This window comes from Blennius ocellaris (genome assembly GCF_963422515.1).
Source record: "Blennius ocellaris genome assembly, chromosome: 16".
Classification (NCBI taxonomy): domain Eukaryota; kingdom Metazoa; phylum Chordata; class Actinopteri; order Blenniiformes; family Blenniidae; genus Blennius; species Blennius ocellaris.
The window spans coordinates 1,726,048-1,750,438 of NC_137665.1; the positions used below are offsets into that span (position 1 = coordinate 1,726,048).

The 24,391-nt window shown below is 47.0% G+C and overlaps 1 protein-coding gene across 1 annotated transcript in view; it reads left to right on the forward strand.

Moving 5' to 3' along the window:
* The first annotated feature begins 599 nt into the window (after positions 1 to 599).
* tlcd4b (TLC domain containing 4b) overlaps positions 600 to 24,391 on the forward strand; it is a 31,671-nt gene continuing 7,879 nt past the window's right edge. The window contains exons 1-4 of the mRNA XM_080512146.1: positions 600 to 1,378; positions 9,498 to 9,650; positions 16,779 to 16,868; positions 23,889 to 23,947. Coding sequence (XP_080368272.1) covers positions 9,505 to 9,650; positions 16,779 to 16,868; positions 23,889 to 23,947 — 295 coding nt within the window. The 5' untranslated portion in view covers positions 600 to 1,378; positions 9,498 to 9,504. The remainder of the gene's footprint in view (positions 1,379 to 9,497; positions 9,651 to 16,778; positions 16,869 to 23,888; positions 23,948 to 24,391) is intronic.

Here is a 24,391-nt window from a genome sequence, read left to right on the forward strand (position 1 = left end):
AATCAAACCCTATATAGTGTCATCGGGGGGGGGTTCAGCCAATCACAATCAAGGTAGGCTCCTTCCCTTTGACTCCTCCCACAATCAGGCAGCTCTGCTCTGGCACATGGCACCACGAGAGGAAGTACTTCCTCCTCCTCCAATAGATGGGTGTGTGTGGGGGCGGAACCAGTCCAGCTCACACAGACACAGCAGATTCTGTGTGCGTCTCCTAGGATCCAATACTCTCATGGAGGAAGATCAAGAAAAAGCTGGATTTGGGGGGTAATAAACTTTGAATACAACGTTTTTGGACCACTATATACACTTATATATAAAAAACTATACACCTCATGGAGGAGATCTGCTTCTGTTGCCATGGAGACGCTTCCTGCTCAGTGTTTCACAGTGACATTGCTGGCTAACTAATTAGCTAATTAGCATCAATATGAGCTAATGGCTAAAATGCAAGCGATGCTGACTCGGTTCAACAAACAAATGTGACCTTGGCGAAGGTATGTGCCCCTTCTAGGTTTGTTTTGTTTTATTTTGAAGTTGTTGGGGTTTTTTTTTTAATGAGATACATGTTGTATAAAAAGAAAAAAAAATGTATTAAACGTTTGGCATGTGAAAACATAAACAGATCATTTCATTCCAGATCTTAACTGCAACAGCAAGGTTTACAATCACACAAAAACAAAAACAAAAAAATAACGGAAGGATAAACAAACAAACTTCATAGACGTTTCGTGTAAAATAAAAATTGTGTTCCGTCTCCGCCTCTCGCGCTCCGCCTCTCGCGCTGCGACGCGCTCGTCTTTGTTTCCTCGTGGGCGTCGCCCCGCCGTGGCGGGTGGGCGTGTGCACGCGCGGGGAGGCGGGGTCTGGGGCTTGGGAACGTGTTGACGTCACACCGCTCGTTCCGCGCTGCTGCTGTCAACGGCGAGAATAAAAAAAAAAAAAAAAAAAAAGAAAACCGAGTTAAAAAAAAAACAAAAAAAACTTTTCGGCGTGGAGACACATGGCGGCGGAAGGCGGGCGGCTGCGGGCCGTGACGGGGGTCGTGTGAGCCGCGGGAGGAGGGCTGTTTTCGTCCTTTTCTCTTTTTTTTTGTCCTCCCCCCTTTCTCTCTCTCTCGCTCGCGCTCCCTCTCTCTCTTTCTCGCTGTCTCTCTCGACCTCTCTCTCTCTCTCTCTCTCTTTCCTGGGGTCGCACGGGGAGACGAGCCAGCGGGCTGCTCCTTCACTTTAGCCGACCTGCTAGCTAACGTCAACTTGGAGGCGGAGGGGAGAGAGAGAGAAGGAGAGAGAGAGAGAGAAGGAGAGGGAGAGAAAGAACGGAAAAAGAAAAAGTGGAGGAGCTTCACCCGCCGACACGGCCCTTATGCGACGGATAACAGGTAACAGCCGCTCCGCTTTCACTTCTCCGGGTGTGTGTTTCTTTTTTTACCCCCACCACCACCACCACCTTCCTCCTCCTCCTCCACCACCACCGTGCGGGGTCTCCGGGGGCTGCAACAGCTCCCTGCCCGCCCGCCTGGTCCCTCGCAGCGGACGCGGCACACGTCGCCAGTCCGCCCCCTGAACTTCACAGATCCGGTCCAGCCTCCAGACTTCCAGCCCCCCCCCCCGGTCGTCTTGTCTTGTCTCGATTCGTTCTTGTTGTTCTCCTCTCGGTGGCGATCCACCTTCCCCACCGTCTCTTTTTTTTTTTATTTATTTATTATTATTATCATTATTATTATTACTCCCCCATATTAGCGCCGCTTGTATTTATTATGCACGTGCGCCTCCACTGCATCGCAGACTGAAGCTGCACGCGCACGGAGGTTTTTTTTTTTTTTTTTTTGCATGCTTTTGTACATCCTAGCTCATGCAGGTTGCAGGACTGGTGGCAGTGTGCAGCCTTTTTCCTTTTTTCTTTTTTTATTCATCGTGCCATCGTGTTTGCAACCTGCCTTGCGGTGATTGGTGCCATGAGAGCCGGGCTGAGGAGCTCCTCTTCTGCAGCAATGCGGTAGACACTCCGGCCCGGGTTAGATTTCCAAATGAACTAGGAGGAGGAGGAGGAGGAGGAGGAGGAGGAGGAGGAGGAGGAGGAGGAGAGGGGGGGATTGAACCGCTATTATTTATGTTTGGTCGATATGCCACGGGGTCATGGTTTGCTGACAGCAGCAGGACGGTGCAGGGGAACAAGGTCAAACGTGTGGAAGGAGGAGGAGGAGGAGCAGGAGCAGCTCCTCCTGTCAGACCCGCAGTATCGCTGCTCCCCGGGGGGGCGGCGGGGGGGCCAGGTGAAGGATGCCATTGAATTATTCAGCTTCACGTGCTGCATATGATCAACCGGCCCCGGGAATGTGCAGGAGCAGCTTTCTGGGGGACAATAAGAGGCTCTCAGGGTGGCGTTTGTGGCATCCCCCCCCCCCCCCCCCCCTCATCCCCCCCTCCTCTGCCCCCCACCCCTCCAAGAAGAATGGGCTGCCTCCTCCGGCAGTTTTTTAGAGAAAAGGGCTTTTGGGAAGCTGACAGGAGTAGAACCTCTGAACAACTTTGATTTGTGAAGCTCTTGCATGTTGGTCGCTGTGATGGACTTTCAAACTGTCCCGAGGAGGGCTGGGTGGCTTCTGGAGGTTTTTTTTGGTTTTAAAGATTTGAACAATCTGTGTAAGTTCACAGCACGACGTGACGATTGCTGCTGGACTGCACGATGAAATCGCACAGCAGTCAAGCGTAAAACGTGGGAGGTGTGCGGCGTCCATTCACGCAAAAAAAAGGAACCTTGACCATTGTGGAACTTGTGCGTTTGGAGAGAAACGGCAAAAATAAGATTGTTTGTTTACGTCCCACACGCCTCTGTTGGTCGCCCTCCATCGCCCCACGTTTGTGACGCGGTCAGAAGTTTTATCGCCGGCCGTCCTCAAACTCTCGTCTCGCGACGTCCGACCAACCCGATTGACCAAAGATATGAACGCGATTCTCTCGCCGTCGATGTGTTTCGTCCGGGACGAGCTTGCGTGAGGCGCACGTGGAGACAAAACACAAATATTGAAATACAACAAATGGAGAAGATGTGAAGTAGGATTAAAATAAACCAGTAAAAAACAAATTGAAAAAGGAGGATAAAACATCTGTAAGTCATACAGACGTGTGTGTGTATATAGATAAATCCATAGTGAAAGATTGTCTATAGGTTTGACGCATTAAGAAGTGCTGAATACTTTGTGGGATTCAACAACGTAGATACGAATGAAATAGAAACATTAATAAAGAGGGATTATGTCTCGATATCCATCTTTCTGAACGGCTTTTTCAAACTTGTAAACGCAGAATCGGGAACGACGTGACAGCCGTTTAGAGATTCTCCAAGAATAACAAAAGTTAGACGGACTAAATTATTGTTAATTATGCTACGACACCAGCAACTTCACTAAGTCACGGTGTCGGCAAGCCGCTAAACCAGGGGCGTCAAACTGGTTTCAGGTGAGGAGCCACATCAACCTGATCTGACCTCTGACCTCTGGAGGCCCAACAAGTCCAACAGAACATTAAACTGCAGATATGGACAAATGTCAGAGTCTTTCCTTCTTTTGATCCTTTTGTAACTGCAAGAATTTGACAGTCTTATTCTGAAATATACATGTTAAAGGAAGTCAGATATTATTTGCAAAAAAAACCCTCAGTCACCTGTATCTGGATATGTTTTTATTCAGGATTAAAACAATTTGTCATCATCTGGAAAATTGTTTTGAGTTTACGTGTCTAAAGTATCATTCCACATAAGTTGGACTCATTGTTTTATTGTGAAAGGTGTTGCGTCATGTGACCTCCACAGATTGCATTAATGTCGGGGGTCAAATTCTGACCAAGGGCGGTTTTAAATGTCATTTTTGCCAATCGAGTTAATTAAAACGTTAATAAAAAATCACATGGCGGCCGGATTAGATCCTGTGGCGGGCCGGTTCTGGTCAACCCAAACGCTATTATTGTAGTTGTGATAAAAGATGAAATGTGGAAAAAAACTACCTGCTCATATAAGCAAATCATCTTCCTCAAGTGTATTTTTATTTACTTCTATTGACCCTTCTGGTTTGATGCAGTTGTGGTCGAGTTTGGGGTGAAAAAAGGCCAGAAGGAAGTAGATTTAACATTATTTTTCTCACTTCCAAACAAACGAAAACCTGGTGCAACAACGGCTTACGGTAAACACAAGAACCGGACGAATCAGGTGAAGAAGAGCCGAGCAAAGAGAGAAAAATACACAATTAACAAATCAGGAGGTCATAATCTTCTGGGTTTTCATTCGCTGTGTCCTGATCCGTCTTGCCGTTTATTCTGATTCCTTCAAAAGTTGAACGGTGAAAAGTCTTTCTGTAATCTCAATGGCAACGTGTGAAATTGATATTGTTGGTGGGGTTTTTTTTTGCGTGTTTTGTTTTAGCATTTGGCACACATGTCTGGAGCTCGCTCGTCTGCGTGACGTTTCGCCAGGGCGGCGTGCGACGCATGACATTGGACATTTTCGGGGTAAAAATAGACCTTAAACGTTCTGCACATGCCTGAAGTGTCATGTGCTTCGCAGCGGTTGAACGGCCCGGCTCGCTTTTCAAAACAGAGCGACTCCACTTCCGATGGCGGGGTTAAGAGTTTAAAAAAAAAAAAAGGAGGGTTTATTTTTTTCTTTCTTTCTTGTGAATTGTTCAGAAATCCTGTGAATTTGTCGGGTCGAGAGTCCAGCGACACGCTGACGCAGTATGTCGCAACGGCTCGTGTTGCTTCACAGCAAGTGAAAGGTTGTTTTGTTAAGCCGCTCGGTAATCAGTGTTTTTTTTTTTGTTTTGTTTTTTTACGACCTTCTTTAACCCTATTGGGACTCGCTTTTCTATCCTGTTGCAGATGTACGTAATTGGACTTGACGCAAACCGATTAGATAAAGGTGCAGAGATAAAGATTTTATTTTGCAGGGTGTGAAAGCAGCAGACGAGGATTACAAAACAGAAATATGGGGGGGGGGGATCGCCTGACGCCCTCCGGACAAGTGTTCAGTGTTAAACGTGCTGTGAAATTCCCAACAATTAATTCTGCCGTTCAGACAAACAAACAACCTTCTGGACGGTCTGAGCAGAAGGTCGAGTCTGTAACAGGAGTTTTGTTTTGTTTTTTTTTTGTTTTTTTTTAAATGAGGGCTAATTCTGAACAGTGGTTGTATTTATATATTTTTTTTTACGACTCAAACTTTTAAGGCCCGCGAGCCGAAGCTGACCCGCAGGAGGCTCCAACCCTGCCGCCCAAACCAGCACGCAGATTGACCTTTGTCTAAGCCCCGCCCCCCCCCCCCCCCCCCCTCCCTCCCTTGGTTACTGTTGCTAAGTCGGACAAGCCGCCGCAGCTGCCGGTGACGAAACCAACAAATTGATAAGATATTGCAAGGCGTTGTCACACATCGGAACACATGTAGACGTCCTTTTTGAGTTCAGGTCGCCCGCCTTGATCCACACCAGACATTTGTCCAGGTTTTTGGAAATTTCGATAAAATAGACCCAAGTTGTGTCGCTGTGGCGTCGCTTCACCATTTTTGCATCTGAACTGACTGAAATAGCCCAGAAAATACGGAGCCGAGAACGTTTTGTCCGAGTCCGGGAAGTTGGTAGTTGAACGATGTTGGTTTGTTTACATTCGGGGGGGGGGGGCTTAACCACAGCTCAATTGTAGAAATTTCAAAGGAAACCGACGTTTTTTTTTTTTATTACAGCGTAACGCTAAAGCGGAGAAATCCTTGATTGTGCCACGAAGGAGAGCTAATTAGCATTAGCGTTAGCCACAAAGCCATGCTGTCAGGGTGAGTTTGTAAAATCAAGTTTTCTGGACATTTCACTGTTTGTTTGTTTTTCGCGTCATTGAAATCGGCTTCGTGTTGAGATTGTAGTAATTCTCAGTAGTAATTGTTTGGATTTTTGCGCAAACATCAACATTTTCATCGCGTCCGCTCTGCGCCACCACACAGAGAAACGTGAAAGTTTAATGTGAAAGGTTATTGTGGCACTATTTCACCAATATGAAATACGGCTGAACTGAAATGTGTGTCACCCCCCCCTGAAATGGAGAAACCCGAGCCGGTCACTTGTGGAACTTTGCAGGAAGATAATTGAAGGGCAGTATTTTAAACATCTTGAGGGTAAAGCCGCTGAGGCGTTTTTAATCTGGCTACACACACTGTTAAATGTCAGCAAAACAGTATTATTATTGTTTGTTTTTTTAAGTATTTAGATGATTCATGTGTAAAGCTCTGACTCAGTGCCTGAAGCTCTAATGACTTAATGAATGAAATGCGTCATAATGTTTATATTCACACGTTCATTGATGCTTCACATAGTGGAGTTCCAGCTAAAGGTCTGTGAGGATTTGAGATTGAAATGGAAAAAAAAAAGAAAGATCCCCACCCTTCGAAAGCCCGAGCTCATATTGTCATTTATTAATTGCATCAACTGCTGCGCTTACATTCAAACAAGATAAAAGTATTGTATCCCTGGAGGACTTTGAGCCCCGGATCACGGAGTGCTGGACCTGATCCAGACTGACTGTGCAGGGCGAAGGCCGAGAACAGCCAGTCCATCGCGCAGCTAACGCACAGCGACAGAGTATCACTCACACACACACTCACGTTCACACCTATGAGCTATTTTGAAGTCGTCAGTGTCCATCAAATGCTTGTTTTTCGTCTGGAAAAGCCAGAGGAGCACGAGAGAGCAGGCTGGAATCGGAGTTTCTCTGGATAGAAACAATAAAACCACGCTAACACGCACAACATGAACTAATAGATGTACGTCTGGAAATCTAAGGTGAATTCCCGATAGAAGATGAGAACATTTGCGAGGCTCTATTTACGTTTCAAGTTGCATTTTTGTTTCAGAAAGGTTTTGTGTTTACACGGCAACGTTTTTGAAAACGTCTGTTTTTACCGTGGGAACGGCAGAAACGCTGAGATCGATGGCCGCAGTGAACGATACCCGAGAAACGGTGGCGATGGCGAGTACCTGGACACTTATAAAACTACCGGGGGGCGGGAGAATATGGACTGGGAGCCATGACACTGCAGGAAACATTGTTATTGTTGTCTACTGAGCATGTGCAGAAGAAGTGTTTACCAAGGCGGTGGCGTAGCGGCATTTCCTCCCCGTGTACGTGCAGATGGAGTCGCGACGTTTTCAGAAAGTTGCGTTTCCCCCCCCCCTGTTACCATGGAGACGGGGTACTGGCGTTTAAAAAAAAAAATTGGAAAAAATGTCGGGGCGTCTTTCGAAAAGTTCCACCTTGGGAGCCTTTTCCCAAAACAAAAGTCATTTTCAGTGGCCTATGTTTTCAACAATTGGGTTTACCTCCTATTTGCGGCGTTTTCAGAAAGTTTCGTCTCCCCCCCCTATTACCATGGAGACAGGGTACTGGCGTTTTCAAAAAAATTGGAAAAAGTGTCGGGACGTCTTTCGAAAAGTTCCACCTTGGGAGCCTTTTCCAAAAAAAAAAAAGTCATTTTCAGTGGCCCTGTGTTTTCAACAATTGGGTTTTCCTCCTATTTGCGGCGTTTTCAGAAAGTTTCGTTCCCCCCCGTTACCATGGAGACAGGGTACTGGCGTTTTCAAAAAAATGTCGGGACGTCTTTCGAAAAGTTCCACCTTGGGAGCCTTTCCCCCCCCCAAAAAAAAAGTCATTTTCAGTGGCTCTGCGTTTTCAACAACTGGGTTTTCCTCCCATTTGCGGCGTTTTCAGAAAGTTGCGTTTTCTCCCCCGTTTCTACAGATGTCAGTTGCGATTTCAGCGACTCCGATCACTGTTGCCGTGTGAACCGGCGGTCCAGAAAGTTTTTGAAAACGTGGTTTTGTGAGACGTGTGTCGGTTCACGTTGACTCCAACCTCTGAATTGCCGGCGATTAGTTGCGACGGACCGGTGATAAGATTAAAAGTCTGAAAGGTCGAAGCAACCCGATAAATCAGAGATAGAAAAAGAAATCTGGGTGATGTAAGTTGTTTTGTTTGTTTTTTTTTCATTGGCAGGGCGAGGTAGTTTTCACTGGGCCCCGTTTGATCTTCAGTGATTTACAAACGCGCTCTTCTGTTTGCATGCGGTTTGTGGTGTTTGATTCCCCATGTTTGTTTACATTCACGTCGGCTGAAGGCGGTAATAATGGAGGTCATTGTTGGGCGAACATACAGTCTGCGTCTCCCGACCCCGACCCGTTGCTCCATCTTCAAAATCCTCTTTTCTTTCCTCGCCTCGGCTTTGTTTGCTTCTCAGGGATTTTTTTTTTTTTTTTTTTTGGTGTGTCCTAAACAACTCACTGTAATCCTCCTTGCAAAATGTGCATAATAATAGAGGCCTTTTGTTCCAGCGGTGAAAGCTGAGCTGCCACAGTGTATTCACGGCTTGGAACTTACTTCTTTTCTCTCCCCCCTCCGGGTTTTTCTGCCACTCTGTTATTTCTCCACGTCGCCCTCAACTTGACCACCTCTCATGTGCCTTTCATCCCTCCACCCTCCACCCTCCACCCTCCTCCAACCCCCATGCCCTGCATGTCTAAATCTCTCACGTCACTTGCATTAGACAGCCCATGTCTTCAGCCGGTGTGTGTGTGTGTGTGTGTGTGTGTGTGTGTGTGTGTGTGTGTGTGTGTGTGTGTGTGTGTGTGTGTGTGTGTGTGTGTGTGTGTGTGTGTGTGTGTGTGTGTGTGTGTGTGTGTGTGTGTGTGTGTGTGTGTGCGTGCGTGCGTGCGTGCGTGCGTGCGTGCGTGCGTGCGTGCGTGCGTGCGTGTGTGTGTGTGTGTGTGCGTGTATGTCTGTGTGCGTGCGTGTGTGTGTCCTTGTGTGTGTGTGTCTGTATGTGTGTGTGTATGTGCGTGTGTGTGTCTGTATGTGCGTGTGTCTATGTGCGTGTGTGTGTCTGCGTGCGTGTGTGTGTGTCTGTGTGTGTGTGTGTGTGTGTGTGTGCCTGTATGTATGTCTGTGTGCGTGCGTGCGTGCGTGTGTGTGTGTGTGTGCGTGTGTGTGTGTGTGTCTGCGTGCGTGTGTGTGTGTGTGTGTGCCTGTATGTCTGTGTGCGTGCGTGTGTGTGTCCTTGTGTGTGTGTGTCTGTATGTGCGTGTGTCTATGTGCGTGTGTCTGCGTGCGTGTGTGTGTGTCTGCGTGCGTGTGTGTGTGTCTGCGTGCGTGTGTGTGTGTCTGCGTGTGTGTGTGCCTGTATGCATGTCTGTGTGTGTGTGTGTGTGTGTGTGTGTGTGTGTGTGTGTGTGTGTGTGTGTGTGTGTGTGTGTGTGTGTGTGTGTGTGTGTGTGTGTGTGTGTGTGTGTGTGTGTGTGTGTGTGTGTGTGTGTGTGTGTGTGTGTGTCCACCCTCCCTCCCGTCTCGACTGACGGCCATCGACTGAACCTGTCCTTGTGCGTCGCTCCTCGGTGTATCCTCTCCTTCCTGACGCCCCCCCCCCCCCTCTTGTCCCCCCCTCCCCCCCCTCTTGCCCCCCCGGTTGTGTTCCAGGTGAGTGATGGAGACGAGAGAGTTGACGGTGGTCGCTGGCAGCTTCGTGGGTTTCCAGCTCCTCTTCTCGGTGGCCAGCCCGCGGCTCTCCTCCGCCCTGGCGCCCGGTTATGGACTGCTGCCGCACACCAAGCTCACCGAGTGGAACTCCAGGTGGGTCTTACCTGCTGGCCTGGGGGGGGGGGGGGGGTGTATACGGGTTAACTGCAACGTTTTTTGGGTGGAATATGTCTTTAAAACCGGTCATTTTGAGATGAATCATTACAGCATAACAGACCTTGTGAGGTAATATCACCAACTGGTGTTACTGCTCACTGACCGTCGCCTTGACGCACTGGAAACTTACCAACGTGAAGCGTTTTGTCCTCGGAAGCAAGAACATCATCTTAGAATCTGATGAGAGTAGAGTTATATATATATATATAATGTATATATTCGCAAGAAAATCTGTTTAGTTCACGGTGGTTCAGGCCTCAAGTGAAATGGAAAAACACTGCGACTGTCTGTGGACTTCCCATTGTTCATGTTGCACACGTGTGTTTTCGTTACAAAAACAACCAACAGCTCCTGCTTGTGGCGCGGCATGCAAACTACATCGTTTTGAAAACATTGCCGCGAAAACGTCAAAACCTTTCTGAAGTGAAAATGCAAAAATTATGCGGTTTTGTTTTTTTTTTTAACTTGAGACGAATGTGGCAGTTTTCAGTTTGGGCCGGGAAGAAGTTAGGGTTAAAGCCTTTTCCTAGCGTGATTGTTTTTTCCTTCACGTTTTAGAGAAAAAGCCATAAAATAAAGAAATTGAAGCTAAAATTGTATCAACACACACGTTTTTCATGCAGAATTAAGTCTCAGGGTAATGGAGATGAATTCAAATGGTCCAAAGCTGTAAGTTACAGGCTATATTTGAAAACTTACCAGCTATTATCAAGAGTCTAATCCACTTTTAAATGTGTTTTTATCGTGGCACTTTTAGGATTTTTCTGCCAAATGTAAAGGGCGTTGCAAATCAAAATGATTCTTATTATTAAGAGTTATGTTTTATTAACAATTACATCTCATCTGATGCAATAGTTTTTTTAATTGTGGGGCAAGTTTGCTGCTGCGCCCTTTTTAACTGCACAGTTTTCTGATGTTTCCATGTGGAACAGACGACAAGAACTTGATTACCGAATTACTTTAAAAGCTTTCACGGTCTGGCCCCCAAACAAGTTTCCCTCGACCAGGGGTGGGCAACCGGCGGCTCCTGGAGCCTCCGTCCCACTGCAGTTCATCCTGGAGGGACGTAAGGAGGCAAGGCCACCCAGAGAGGGACGTAAGGAGGCAAGGCCACCCAGAGCGCAGTCCCTACAAAGAGTGGTACAATGTAGGGTCGTGAACGACGCAGCGATGTGACGTCATTACAACAATAATGGATGAAGAACGTAGAATTGTGGCTCAACTGGTGTCTGAAGCCGGGAGCTTCCTGTACCTTTCACAGTAAAAGCCCACAGTTCCAGGAGGTTCATTACAGACTTGTTGAGAGTGACGGAACATTCTAGTGAATTCCACAACAACTACAGGACATTAAAGACACACCATCACACTCATGGTTCTAACAATCCACATCTCCCACGTTTATCTTCCATTTTAATAATGTGTAGCGATAAAGGAGCTGAGAGCTGCAATGCATTATGGGAGTTTCTGTTTGTGGTGTTTTAAATGTAACTATTGGGGGTTATGTTAGGTTTGTAGTGTTGGTAGTAATTGTGTTTTTGTTGCTTAGTTCATGTAGTTTAGTTTATTAGTTGTAAGTCGTCAACCAGCAGTGAAGAAGGTTTTGTGTGTCGTGTCCTCCTGGCATGGTCTACTGGGGGACTGTCAAAATAAAATGTGTGTGTCTCTTTTTGGGTGTTGTGTTCAGTGGGAAACGGGACCAAATGGCTCTTTGAGCATTAAAGGTCGCCGACCTCTGGTCTAGAAGAAGCTAAAACAGCCACAGGAAGAAATAATTCCCACTTTTATCACTTTGAAAGTTTCACGCTGGCTGTGGACGGACTCGTCTCTCACAGCGGTGGTTCCACCTTCACTTGGTAGATGAACGTCTTTGTTTGTTCAGTTCTGGTTTGTTTGTTCTGGCTGAACGTCCGGATGTTATCCAGATAAACGCGTTTGGGATGAATGTGGCACACGGCTGTTGTGATTATTGACGTATTGTCTAAATCAATACTGGAACAATACATTCGATAGACTCGGAACTTTAATTTGAAATAATATACATTTTGATATCTCACCTAAAATCCTCAAAAGAAAAAAACAGTTTCCTGATGTTTTACTGGTAAAAATCAACAAAGTTTTAATGTCTTTGCTTCTTTCTGCATCACATCATACCCGATTATGTCAAAGGAATAAAAATACACTGCCATTAATGTTAATATGTTTCAGCTGGTTGATGTACAAAGTGTGTCTAAATACGACTTTGTAGATTAACTGTGTTAGTTGTGGTTTTCTGTGTAAAAGTGATTAAAAACGTCCGATTCTCTGACATTTTCCGAAGCTTTAAGTCATTAAATTCAGATTTTTGATTGAAAAATGCTTGAAATTTGTAGTTTTTTGTGTCATAAACCTACATTATCTAAGAATAAGAGCCTTTTCGGTGTACACAAATGGATTTAGATGCACTTGCATGAATTTTTTTTTTCCACCCTCCAGTTCAGTTGGCCTCTGAGTGGCAAAGTGGAAAAGGATGAATTCACAGGCAACCGGCAGAAGCCAAAGTTGGAGCATCATTTCCATCAAATCCATCCACGTTTTGCGAGTTTGACTGAATTAGTTTGCATTTTTATTAGAAAACGCTGTAAATTTGCATGCGAGGTTTGACCCCCCCCCCCCAACGCTCTCTGTTGCGTAACGCTGCAGAGCCGACCTCCCGTTGAGCAATCGCAAAAGTGGCCGCGGGTGAAGACGAACCCACGTGCGCCTCCGGCCGGCTCGCCACTCCACGCTCGGCAGCCGTGTGGCGGGCGGGCGAGCGCGAGGCGCTTTAAAGTTTCCAACAGAACAACCCGGGGGCTGAAGTTCAGAGGGCGATCGCTGCAAGTTGCATAACGTCTCTCTGTCCTCCAAGAAAGGCCCCCGTCCGTCGTATACATTAGCCCCCTTTTGTCCTTAATTGCAGAAGTGCAGCGCGCCGGGCCAAGAAGTCCGAAGCGAGTCGACGGCGGTTCACTTTAGTGCGGCGCGCTGTTGCGTAACAGCCGGCTCTCAGTGTGTCAGTGTTATTGTTTACGTAACTCCACTTTAAGTGCAGGAGCGGAGGGAGAAAGACGAGTCCGTCCGGACTCGGAACGTTAAGAAAGCAGTCCGTTTTCTACGTAAATTAGACGCCGACGTTTCCTTCCGCCTTCCGTCCTCGCCGCTTTGCCCCCAGCGAGTCAAGAGGACAGTAATGGACTCCGTCCATGGCGACCGCCGGCCAAGAACCGTCTCCTCCAGACGGGTTTTGGCCGGGTCTCGTCCCCGTCCCCCCCCCGTATGGAGAGGGACTGTTGTGGCCCCGAGGGGCTGTGACTCTGGCGGAGGACAGATAAGAACCGCTGGAGTCTCTCCTCCCAGGCCCAGATAAGCACTCCAAAGGTCGGGGGTGACGCTGCTGTCCCGGGCCTGATAAAAGACAAGCTCCACTTCACTGAGTGGACGACGTACACACTGTGTACGAACTGGTCGCACTGAAGAAAGACACTTTACAAACACATTGTATAGCTTCAGGGGCCCCATGCGGTCCAGGTTTATCTGGAGTGGGACGGTAGAATTGTGCCACAATAACCTTTAGATTTACAGGCCTAGTGAAATGTAACACACTACTTTGCAAAAAGTAGTGTTCTACTTCTAAGGTTCCTCCGTCTCTGCCCCACCACTGTTGTCGCATAACAAAGTAATTTGAATTTTGAATCTCCAGCCGAGGAAGTCGGGGAATCCTTCTTCTTCGTGGGCGGAGCCTATGTGTGATGTCACAAGTTGTGCAGATCTCGATCTGTTGTGTTTATATCGGCTTGTTTCCCTCTTAAATATCCAAGTTTTTACAGTGTTTTGAAGTTATAGTCGCCGTTTTATGAGCCGTGACGAAAGATTGAGCCTGGAAGAGACCAAGAGAGGAGAAAAGGAGCAGTGGGAGCGGCTAGCTCGGGCGGCTAGCAGCTCGCCGCTAGCTCGAGCGGCTAGTAGACGATCAAGTAACACCTGGACTTTTGGGTGATTCTGCGCAGTCAGAAAAGCTCTTGGACGTGTTGGATCCAGGAAGTCGAGTCGTTCTGCCAAAAGTCAGGAGCCTCAAAGCCTCAAAGGTGAAAAGTGGCGGCTGCTGAGGCGAGGAGACGAGGACGAATGGAGGACGAAGCGTCTTCTGCTTCCTCAAACATGTTCCAGACGGGGTCACCGATGGCAGAACCACCTTCTGTGAAATATGGTTCAATTCAGCCTCTTCGTGGTCAAAACTCTGATCCTCCATAATGTAAACACAACTTGGGCGTGTGCACAACTCGTGATGTCACTCTGTTATTGTCAGAAGCTCCGCCCAGCAGAGGAAATAGCGCCGTTTATCGGCTATTTTCTCGCAGATTGTCGTGTTTTAACATTTTACCCTTCAGCCAGTTAGCAGGAAAATGTTCTAGAAGAGACACCAGAGTGTTTTGGAGGTGGAATTTTCATTTCATTGGGACTTTAAACGTTAAAGTCTTTCTTCGTCTGGACTCGGTGGACATATCATGGAAATGTCAAGGAAAAACGTTGCGTAATGCACGTTTTGACAAAGTCGCCCTGACGGCTTGACTTCGAGGCTCACGCCAATTTATTTAAGTGGCGGCGTCAACGTTTTCTCAGCTCAGGTCTCGGTGTTTTATTGTTGTTCACTGCTCTTTAGGAATTTCTTTAAAAAGAAAAGTGTTTCCTTTGACATTTTGACCATTTGCTGGGTGGTTTGGTTGAATCGGAGCCTCTGGCAGGACGTTTTTCTCCACTTGTGTTGGACACCCTTCCTTTACACATGAGAACCAGGCCAGCGTGAGACTCTTTGTCCTCGTGAAGCAGAATGTTAGGACGGGAACCTGTCTTGACGATTGTGTCTCTGTGGCAGTGGGCGTGTCCACCTTGTGTTTGACTTCGCTTTTATGTCTCGTGAACTCGGAGATCCTCAGTCAATCCGGTCAACCTCGTTTTCAAGGTCTGGGCTTGACGCGAGGTCCTCATCTGCTCAAGAAGGTGACGCTTCCTTTTGCCTTTAACGAATAATTATTCCTACATATTCACAGACTGAAGGAGTGAAATTTGTCTTGTGAAGGTTTTGTCAAAAAAAGATGTGGATATCGAGTTCCAAACACCAGCTGGACTAATTTCACTGTCATAAATATCTTGTAATGATATTTTTCATGACAAAAAAAAAGGCTTGAATAGAAGGTGTGACAAGCTGTCAGGGTTTATTCTGCTCTCTCAACGCCAAATAACAATTTGTGTTGTTTACTTGTATTGTTTGCCATTTTTTTTTAAGTTGTAGATATGAAATAGTTGTTTGTATTAAACATTCATCAGTAGACGAAGTGGAAATCGAAGGTTTTCCACTCCTTCAGATGTCCTGTCTGGTTCTAAACATTAGTTGGACGCATTTCGAAATGTTTTTCTACGAGTATTAAGAGGCATTATGTTCCATAATCACCTTGTCGTGCTCAGTTTTCCATCAGAAGTGGCTAAAGACGGACTGTAAGGGTCAGTTTGCTCTGCAGCCACTCCCTGACTGGACGTCTCCCGTGCTTTACACTTACAGCCTTTTCATTTATTAGTGTTTTTAAAATCCATCAGGTGTACAGCAATCTGTTAGGAGGGTGTTGAGAAAGTGAGCAGAAATAGTGTTAAGCTCACACAAACGTACAATATTTAGTTGTAATTACTGTGTAATATCAACGCAGAGAATGATGTGATGACAATATAGTGTAATAGCATAGATACGAATATCTACTGGTGAGAAATCTAAACCACAGAATGAAGATTAGTGTTTATTTGCTCCCGTCTTTTCTCAAGTTGAAGTTGATCCGACACACACACACACACACACACACACACACACACACACACAGGGCCGTCGGCTCCTGCAGTTCAAACCGGACCAACATGGCGGCCGGGACACAGATTTTTTTACTTCTTATTACTGAAAACAATTCTGCCAAACATATTTTTGAAAACGTTTGAAGGGAGAAATATGCCGTGCAGCCGAAAAGGTTAAAACGGCGCTTCACAGGGGTGTGTTTGCCGTGAGGGGGCGTGGCCTGTGTGTTTGACAGCTTCTCCTCTGGAGCATGAACTTTCCTGCCGAACAAGAATCTTTGTGCGGCAGCGGGCTGACGTCAGCTGGCGGTTCTTCGTGTTCTTATGGGAGAATGCAGACGAGCGTCACTGGGAGCTCGACTTCAACCACCAACATTCACTTCTTCTTTTGTTTTTTTTTTACACTTGGATTGACGTTCATGTTCTTTCTTTCATACATTGAATTGCATGTGAAACCTCCTGCACAGATAAACTCGGCGTTACTTTACAGACACCCTGGTGACGATATGAGTCTCATGCAGTGTTTTTCAACCTTTTTTGAGCCAAGGAACACTTTTTTCTTTGGAAAACTCTGGAGTCACACCACCACCCAAAAATGTTAAACTCTGTAGCCTCTATTAACAATATAAAGTATTTCTCATCAAAGTTTTATCAACAGGAATCCAGTAAATACAGAAACCAAGGACTTTTTTTTAATAGTGACTCCCTCAGTGTGAAACCTGGACCTGATGGATGAAGAGCTGAGATCCTGGTTTTCAAAAACTTCTCCATCACTGTCACTGACACAGTACTTTGATACAAGATGGTAGCAGGAGGTGGAGATGAACCACACTGACGTCTGTCACTTTACATTTCACCGGCAAAGTTCTGTGCTGCCCTCTAGTGGCGAAGAGTATTTATACACGATTACTCTGCAACTCACTGCTGACAGTGGCTGTGAGAGCAGTGTGTTTTTTAGGAAAAAAAATGTGAAATTGGATAATTTCCCACGGCTCACCTGACTAGATCTCGCGGAAACACCAGTGTGCCGCGGAGCAGTGGTTGAAAAACACTGTTCTAATGCAATCGTGTGTGTGTGTGTGTGTGTGTGTGTGTGTGTGTGTGTGTGTGTGTGTGTGTGTGTGTGTGTGTGTGTGTGTGTGTGTGTGTGTGTGTGTGTGTGTGTGTGTGTGTGTGTGTGTGTGTGTGTGTGTGTGTGTGTGTCCCTCCCAGGCTGGTGTCGACTGTCCACGCTTTAATCGTGGGCCTGTTCTGTTTGTACATCCTGTGGTTCGACGACGCCGTCAACGCCAACCCCGTCTGGTAAGAATCAGTGTTGTGATGCAAATGTGGCGACGCGAACTTTTTAAAACGCCCCTCACTTGTGTTGATCTCCTCTTGAACGACGATGTTAAAAAAATAAAATAAATAAATAAATAAAAATAAATGACAGTGTGAAAGCCGTGTTCTCGCAGATCGTACATTGAAGCTGGAAACGGATAAAAGGGGGGAGGGAGGGGGGAGGGAGGGGGGGGTTAATACCTGCTGGAGCGGCAAAGATGGCCGCTGCCTTAGTCTGAACCAAGGATGGATGTTTGAGAGAGAGAGAGAGAGAGAGAGAGAGAGAGAGAGAGGAGGAGAGGATTCAGGCTCAGATTTCTGTCTGCCGCCAGTCCTGAAACGGAAACTCCGACATCTCAGTCAGACGAGTCCTCCTCAGCTCATCCCTGTTTGTTTGTTTATTTATTTATTTATTTATTTATTTATATCTCGCACCAGCGCTTCCTTCCTCGTCTTCCCCCTCCTTCAGTTTCGCTTCCTCTCCCACCGTCTGCTGGAGTCCAACAGGACTCCCTTTTCATAGCACAACAACAGCAGCCTCAGTCTCCTGCCCAACCCCCTCCGCCCCCCCCCCCACCACCACCCCCCCCCCCCCCCCCCCCCTCCCAGCCTCCTCCCTGCCTCCAGCTGCTGTCTGTTGTCCCCCCACATCTCAATGCAGCGCACCTCATTGTCTGTGGACAGGCATCGCTGACGGAGCGAGGAACAAAAAGAGAAAGAGAGAGGGAAAAGAAAGTAGAAAGTGGGAGTAAAGGAGGAGGACCACCCCCCCCCCCCCCCCACTAATTTGCTGATATCTCCCCTGCTTCTAAACGGCTTTCTCTTCTCTTTCTTCACGTCTCACGTTGAACTTTTCAGCCGGCCGGTGTCAAACCCTAAAGCCGCGGCGTTGCAACGGCGCGAGTTCCACTCAATGTGATTGTGTTACGGCATCATTAAGACCCGTCACACAGCAGCATTGTTCTCTCTCTCTCTCCCTCTCTCTCTCTCTCTCTCTCTCCCCCCCTCTCGCTCTCCCTCGGCCGTTATCGTAATCCGCTCGGTTAACAAGTGCCGTGTCTGACGGCTGCATTTCTCAATTGGCTTATCTGGGCTTGAACTTCACATGCGAGCGCAGGGCCGTGTTGTCAGGAGGCGTCGGAGCAGAGGTCAAACCCAGCGCGGGGTTTTATGTAACTCGTCGTCAGGCGACACGTTTCACCACTAGAATCACACCAATTTACGCAAACTAAACTTCTGTCCCACTATTGAAGATTTTCCCAAACATGCCTGTATTTCAACTTTTCGTACAAATACAAGTTGTATCTTAGACGTCAGTTATGCTAAACAAAACAAACTGTCTCCACGTTATATTATATATATCAGGGGTGTGAAACATGCGGCCCGGGGGCCAGAACCGGCCCGCCACAGGATCTAATCCGGCCGCCATGGGATTCTTTTTTTTTTTTTTTTTTTAAGTTTAAATATGAACACTGACAAGAGGCTGATCTAAAAACACCAGATTGGCAAAAATGACATTTAAAACCGGACCTTGGTCAGAATTTGACCTCCGACATTAATGCAATCTGTGGAGGTCACATGACGCAACGCCTTTCACAATAAAACAATGAGTCCAACTTATGTGGAATGATACTTTAGACACGTAAACTCAAAACAATTTCCAGATGATGACAAATTGTTTTAATCCTGAATAAAAATACGATACCAGATACAGGCGACTGAGGGTTTTTTGTTTTTTTTGCAAATATAATATCTGATTTCCTTTAATATGTATATTTCACAATAAGACTGGCAAATTCTTGCAGTTACAAAAGGATGAAAAGAAGGAAAGACTTTGACATTTGTCCATATCTGCAGTTTAATATGTGATGTTTGACTTGTTGGGCCTCCAGAGGTCAGAGGTCAGATCAGGTTGATGTGGCTCCTCAACTGAAACCAGTTTAACACCCCTGGTTTATATGATAAGGAAACAGTCAGAACTGATTCACTTCCCTCACCTCCAAAACAAAGAATATAAATTAATCAATAGATAAGTAAAGGAGGCGCAGTGTAAAAAAGACATTCAATCATTTCCTTTATCAGTTGGATCTAAAATCCTCAACATTTTTAATCATCCAGATTCTCCTTTGTAGTGGCAGTTTGAACACATTTGCGGTCAACCACTTTGAGCTGCTTCCCCCGGTGCCTTGCTCGTGACGCTGTGGCGCTTCCCCCGGTGCCTTGCCCGTGACGCTGTGGCGACACGCGAGCTGAGCTGTCGGCACTCTGCCGCTTCGGCCCGACGACCGAATCTCTCGTCGTCGGTGGCGCAAATAGCAACTTAAAATTAGTTCAGCCAAACGCTGAGCGGGATGTGAAAGATGCACAGGGGGGCTGTTTATGGAGGAAGTTGAACCGCGAACACACGGAGAACCTGTGTGTGTGTGTGTGTGTGTGTGTGTGTGTGTGTGTGTGTGTGTGTGTGTGTGTGTGTGTGTGTGTGTGTGTGTGTGTGTGTGTACACATGTATATGTATGTGTGTGTGTACACATGTATATGTATGTGTGTGTGTACATATGTATGTGTGTGTGTACACATATATATGTATGTGTGTGTGTACACATATATATGTATGTGTGTGTGTACACATATATATGTATATGTGTGTCTATACATATATATGTATATGTGTGTCTATACATATATATATGTGTGTGTGTCTATACATATATATATGTGTGTGTGTCTATACATATATATATATGTGTGTGTATATACATATATATATGTGTGTGTATATACATATATATATGTGTGTGTGTCTATACATATATATATGTGTGTGTATATACATATATATATATATGTGTGTGTGTGTATATATGTGTGTGTGTGTGTGTGTATATATATATATATATGTATATGTATATATATATATGTATATATATATATGTGTGTGTGTGTGTATATATGTATGTGTGTGTATATACATATATATATATGTGTGTGTGTGTGTGTATATACATATATGTGTGTGTGTGTGTGTGTGTATGTAAATACTCATATAACACTTGGCAGTAATTGTGTTTCTTTCACCTCTCAGTTCAACCTGCTTGTAACGTGCAGGTATGAAATTATTGTTGCTCTAATGAGGCAATCTGACTGGTTTGACCAATAAGTGGAGGAAATTAGTGGGAGGAAGATGCTCTATAATAATACTACTACTACTACTAATAATAAGATGTCGGTACTTGAACTACAATAAGAAGAAGCAACAAGGAAACCTCAGATAATCTGCCAGCGCTGATCACAGGATGCAGGCTAATGCTAATGCTAATACTATTTATTAATAACTCTTTTAGCCGTCAGGAACACCGAGTTTGATTTGTCATGCACAACAGTCAACTCGTGGTGGTTTTTGAAAATGTTACTTTATAAAGAATAAAACTGCTGACGATGGATAATCTAGATCAGCTATTTTAGCAGGAATCTACCAAATGAAGTCGGTGTCTGACTGAAAAAGAATCAAGACTTCCACTTTATTAGTTTATTTCTAGAGCGCCGCTCTGCAGTTCAGCGTTTACGGAGTTAAAAATCAGCCTGAAAGGGAAACGCTCCTGAATTATTAGTTGTGTGTGTCTGTTTCCAAGAGTTTTCCTATCGGTCAAATCTTTTGAAAATTAAATGTAATTCTATTTCCAGTCAGAATAAATGACACTTGACATAAATCTGAATTATCTGAAGTCGTTGAAATATATAAACTTTGATACATGCATCTTAAAGTAATTTTTTTTTTTTAAAGTGCAGCACAATTCCACTCCATTAGCAGATATTTTAACTTGTTCACATTTTAAAAGCTGCTCCGGCTCTCGCCTCGCCGACGGAGGTGAAATTTGCCTTTTCTCCCCAAGTGAGTTCGGGTTTCGTCCTCCGGTTTCCTCCCACAGTCAAAAACTGCGCTTTTTGCTTTTTGGAGTTCTCGGTGTCTCACAGCAACTGGAAACACAACTTCTTGGAAATGGCTCCCAAGGTGGAGCTTTAAGAAAACGTTCGTGCGTCTTTATGGAAGCGGGGTGACGAATATAGTTTTCGGTCTTTCTGCTGTTTCGGTGTAAACGGACCCAGAGCATCGCTGAGAAAACGTGAAACCTTCTGACTTTGCGGTGGTCCTCGGCAGCGTATTTGAAACCCGTGAAGTTCTCGCTTGTGTGCAACTTTCATTCACAAAGAAAAGAAAGAAAGAAGAACGGTAACCCCCCCCTCCCCCCCGGAGCTATTGCAATAAATCTCCCGTCCTCTCACAAAGCTTGAATCGTTGCTGCTGAGTCAGCAGAGTGTGAGGCGAGAGACACCTGCAGCTTGCCGACGTGTCCCGACACGCCCCCCCCCCCACCCCCACCCCCCACCCCCACCTACACCTTGTTTTATGGCCTCCATAAGTCCGTGCTTATGTGTGTGAGAGAACCTCTGCTTGGCTTCATGTACGTTTTATTGTTTTATGAACCGGAGCCGGATCGCGCCCTCACGCTCACGCGGCCAATAAGTTGATCCGGCCTCATATTTGAACTTGTGTCCCGGGCGCCGGGGGTAAGGCGATCCAGCCGATCGGCTAACATGGAGGCATGACGAGATACACAATCGGAGCGGAGGAACCGACGGCGTCGCTCGCAACGTGACCGATTGTTGGACTCCGGGACAAAGGTGCTTCCTCGTGATGCAGGAAGGCTTGAAACATGACCGTTACACTGAGAAAAGCACTAAACCTGCTCGTTGCACGTCTAGAATGTGGAAACTGGGGATGCTTGAGAATTATTGGATGCCGGTGTGACGTCTCAAAACCGTTTGGACGAAGGCCCCCCGCCCTGAAAACCGCTGCTGGGTGGTTTCACGAGTCATTAACTGGTTTGGCAGGAGCTCGATGGGGTGGTTGGGTGTGACGATGAAGACGGGTTCATCGGCTTCGGGACAATAGTGGACACAGTTCAGGCTCAACTTCTCCGCATTGAGAGGACACCGTCTGATTAGGACCCCCCCCCCCTTGCCAAGCCTTGGGGCTTCAGCGGGCACAGCCAGTTGGCAGGAGGCCCCGGGGTCGACTCAGGACTCGTTTGAAAGAGTCTGTCTGTCCGTTCGCCAGCGAGCAGGTCGTTGGCAGACGAGGATTCCTGGGCTTCTCCGCGCCGCCGCTGTCCTATTGGTCCAGGCAGGGACGAAGACGGACGGACCGGTCCGAATTAGCTCTCTGAAGAAAGACCCTCCAGGAGAAAGAACAGTGGTTCAAACCTTCGTCCAGGGACTTGTGATGGACCGTCAATAATGGGTTTGGAGGGATTCGAGCCTGAAGAGTCCTGGAAGAGACCCTCAGTCTTGAAGCAGTGGTGCATCGTGGTCCAGGTCCCTGTAGGGTCGCGGGACTGTTCCGACACCAAACGCTCGCCCCCCCTGCGCCGGATCAGGCAGGTGGTCATATTGTTTTCCGGCTCATGTGTTTACACAGGGCAGCGCTGCCGCCAGGACAATGAGCAATGTTTGCTCACCGAGCAGATCCTCCTCCAGCGCCGCCTCCTCAGGGTCAGGTGGCGGCGTAAGGTGAGCTGTGGTACAGTACAGTACAGTGTGTGTGTGTGTGTGTGTGTGTACAGTACGTGTGCCCGGGAGGTCCGATTACACAAGCGGCCAGCCGGTTGTTCGCCACGCGATACTTGCGACTGATACCGGGATCGGATGTCCCGTTGAAGCGGCGACGCCTCCTTTGTCCCCGTGAACAGATGCTGTTCACAAGGACGCCTCGGGGTCGAGGGTCTGAACGCCGATTACTGTTTATTCAGTGAAAGGAGGGAACAAGGACAGTCGGTGGTGCTTGTCCCCCCCTCCCCCCCTCACCCCCTCACCCCTCCCCCCCTTGTAAACACGCTGTTGTTTTTAATCAAGACATCACAGCCGGCTCGTCAGACAATCAACCTCCCAACGACCTGGACGAGGGCGTCTGCACCGCCCCGTTAATTAGTCTGCAAAATTGCGTCATGTTTTCTTCGCACAAGCAGACTATCGATCACGGGGGGAAGTTAAGGCGAGCTAATATTGTTCTCCAATAATAAGTAGCTTCTCTCTCTGTGACTCTCTCTCTCTCGCTCTGTCTCGCTCTGTCTCTCTCTCGCTCTCTTGCTCTGTCTCGCTCTGTCTCTCTCTCGCTCTCTTGCTCTGTCTCGCTCTCTCTCTCTCTCTCTCTCGCTCTGTCTCGCTCTGTCTCTCTCTCGCTCTCTTGCTCTGTCTCGCTCTCTCTCTCTTGCTCTGTCTCGCTCTCTCTCTCTTGCTCTGTCTCGCTCTCTCTCTCTTGCTCTGTCTCCCTCTCTCTCTCTCTCTCTCACTCTCTGTATCGCTCTCTCTGTCTCGCTCTGTCTCTCTCTCGCTCTCTCTGTCTCGCTCTGTCTCGCTCTCGCTCTCTCTGTCTCTCTCTCTGTCTCTGTCTGTCTCTCTCTCGCTCTCTCGCTCTCGCTCTGTCTCACTCGCTCTCTCTGTCTCTCTCTCGCTCTCTCGCTCTGTCTCACTCGCTCTCTCTGTCTCTCTCTCGCTCTCTCTCTCTCTCTGTCTCTGTCTGTCTCTCTCGCTCTGTCTCTCTCTCTTGCTCTGTCTCGCTCTCTCTCTCTCTCTCTCTCTTGCTCTGTCTCGCTCTCTCTCTCTGTCTCTCACTCTCTGTATCGCTCTCTCTCGCTCTGTCTCTCTCTCGCTCGCTCTGTCTCGCTCTGTCTCGCTCTCGCTCGCTCTGTCTCGCTCTGTCTCGCTCTCGCTCTCTGTCTCTCTCTCTCGCGCTCTGTCTCGCTCTGTCTCGCTCTCGCTCTCTGTCTCTCTCTCTCGCGCTCTGTCTCTGTCTGTCTCTGTCTCGCTCTGTCTCACTCTCGCTCTCTCTGTCTCTCGCTCTCGCTCTCTCTCTCTCTCTCTCTGTCTCTCTCTCTCTCTCTCTCTCTCTCTGATGTTCCAGCTGTTGTGACGTGGTGTTTATTCCTGTCCTGTGCTGCTCCACAGGGGGGACCCCGGCCTGGTCAAGCTGAATGTGGCCATCACCTGCGGTTACCTCCTTTATGGTGAGACCTTTTGATTTCCCTTCCGTCGTCCTTCAAGGTTCACACAGTTCAATTAAAGTGAAACTGATGACGCTCGATGCGTAACGTCCCTCAACTTTTCTAATTCACGAGATTCCTTTTGAAACGTAATGCATCTGTGGCCACTGGAGGAGAGTCACAGACCAAGACGCTTCTAGAACCGGCGTTTCAAACTCATTTTCACAAACCCCTCCCCCCAACAAGTCGGAATCCTAAGTTAAATAAGTGCAGTTTTAATTGAAACCCAATTTAATAATGCAAAAATCCAGTTAAATGTCCAGTTTCTTCATTTTGCAGACACGTTTTTTTACAGGTTTTTCCTTCATGATGTGGCTTTGATGTGAAACGCTGCTTCGCTAGAAACAACTGCAGTGTTTCTTGTCTGATTAACTTCATCCTCGGTGAATAAATGAGGAGAAAATGTCG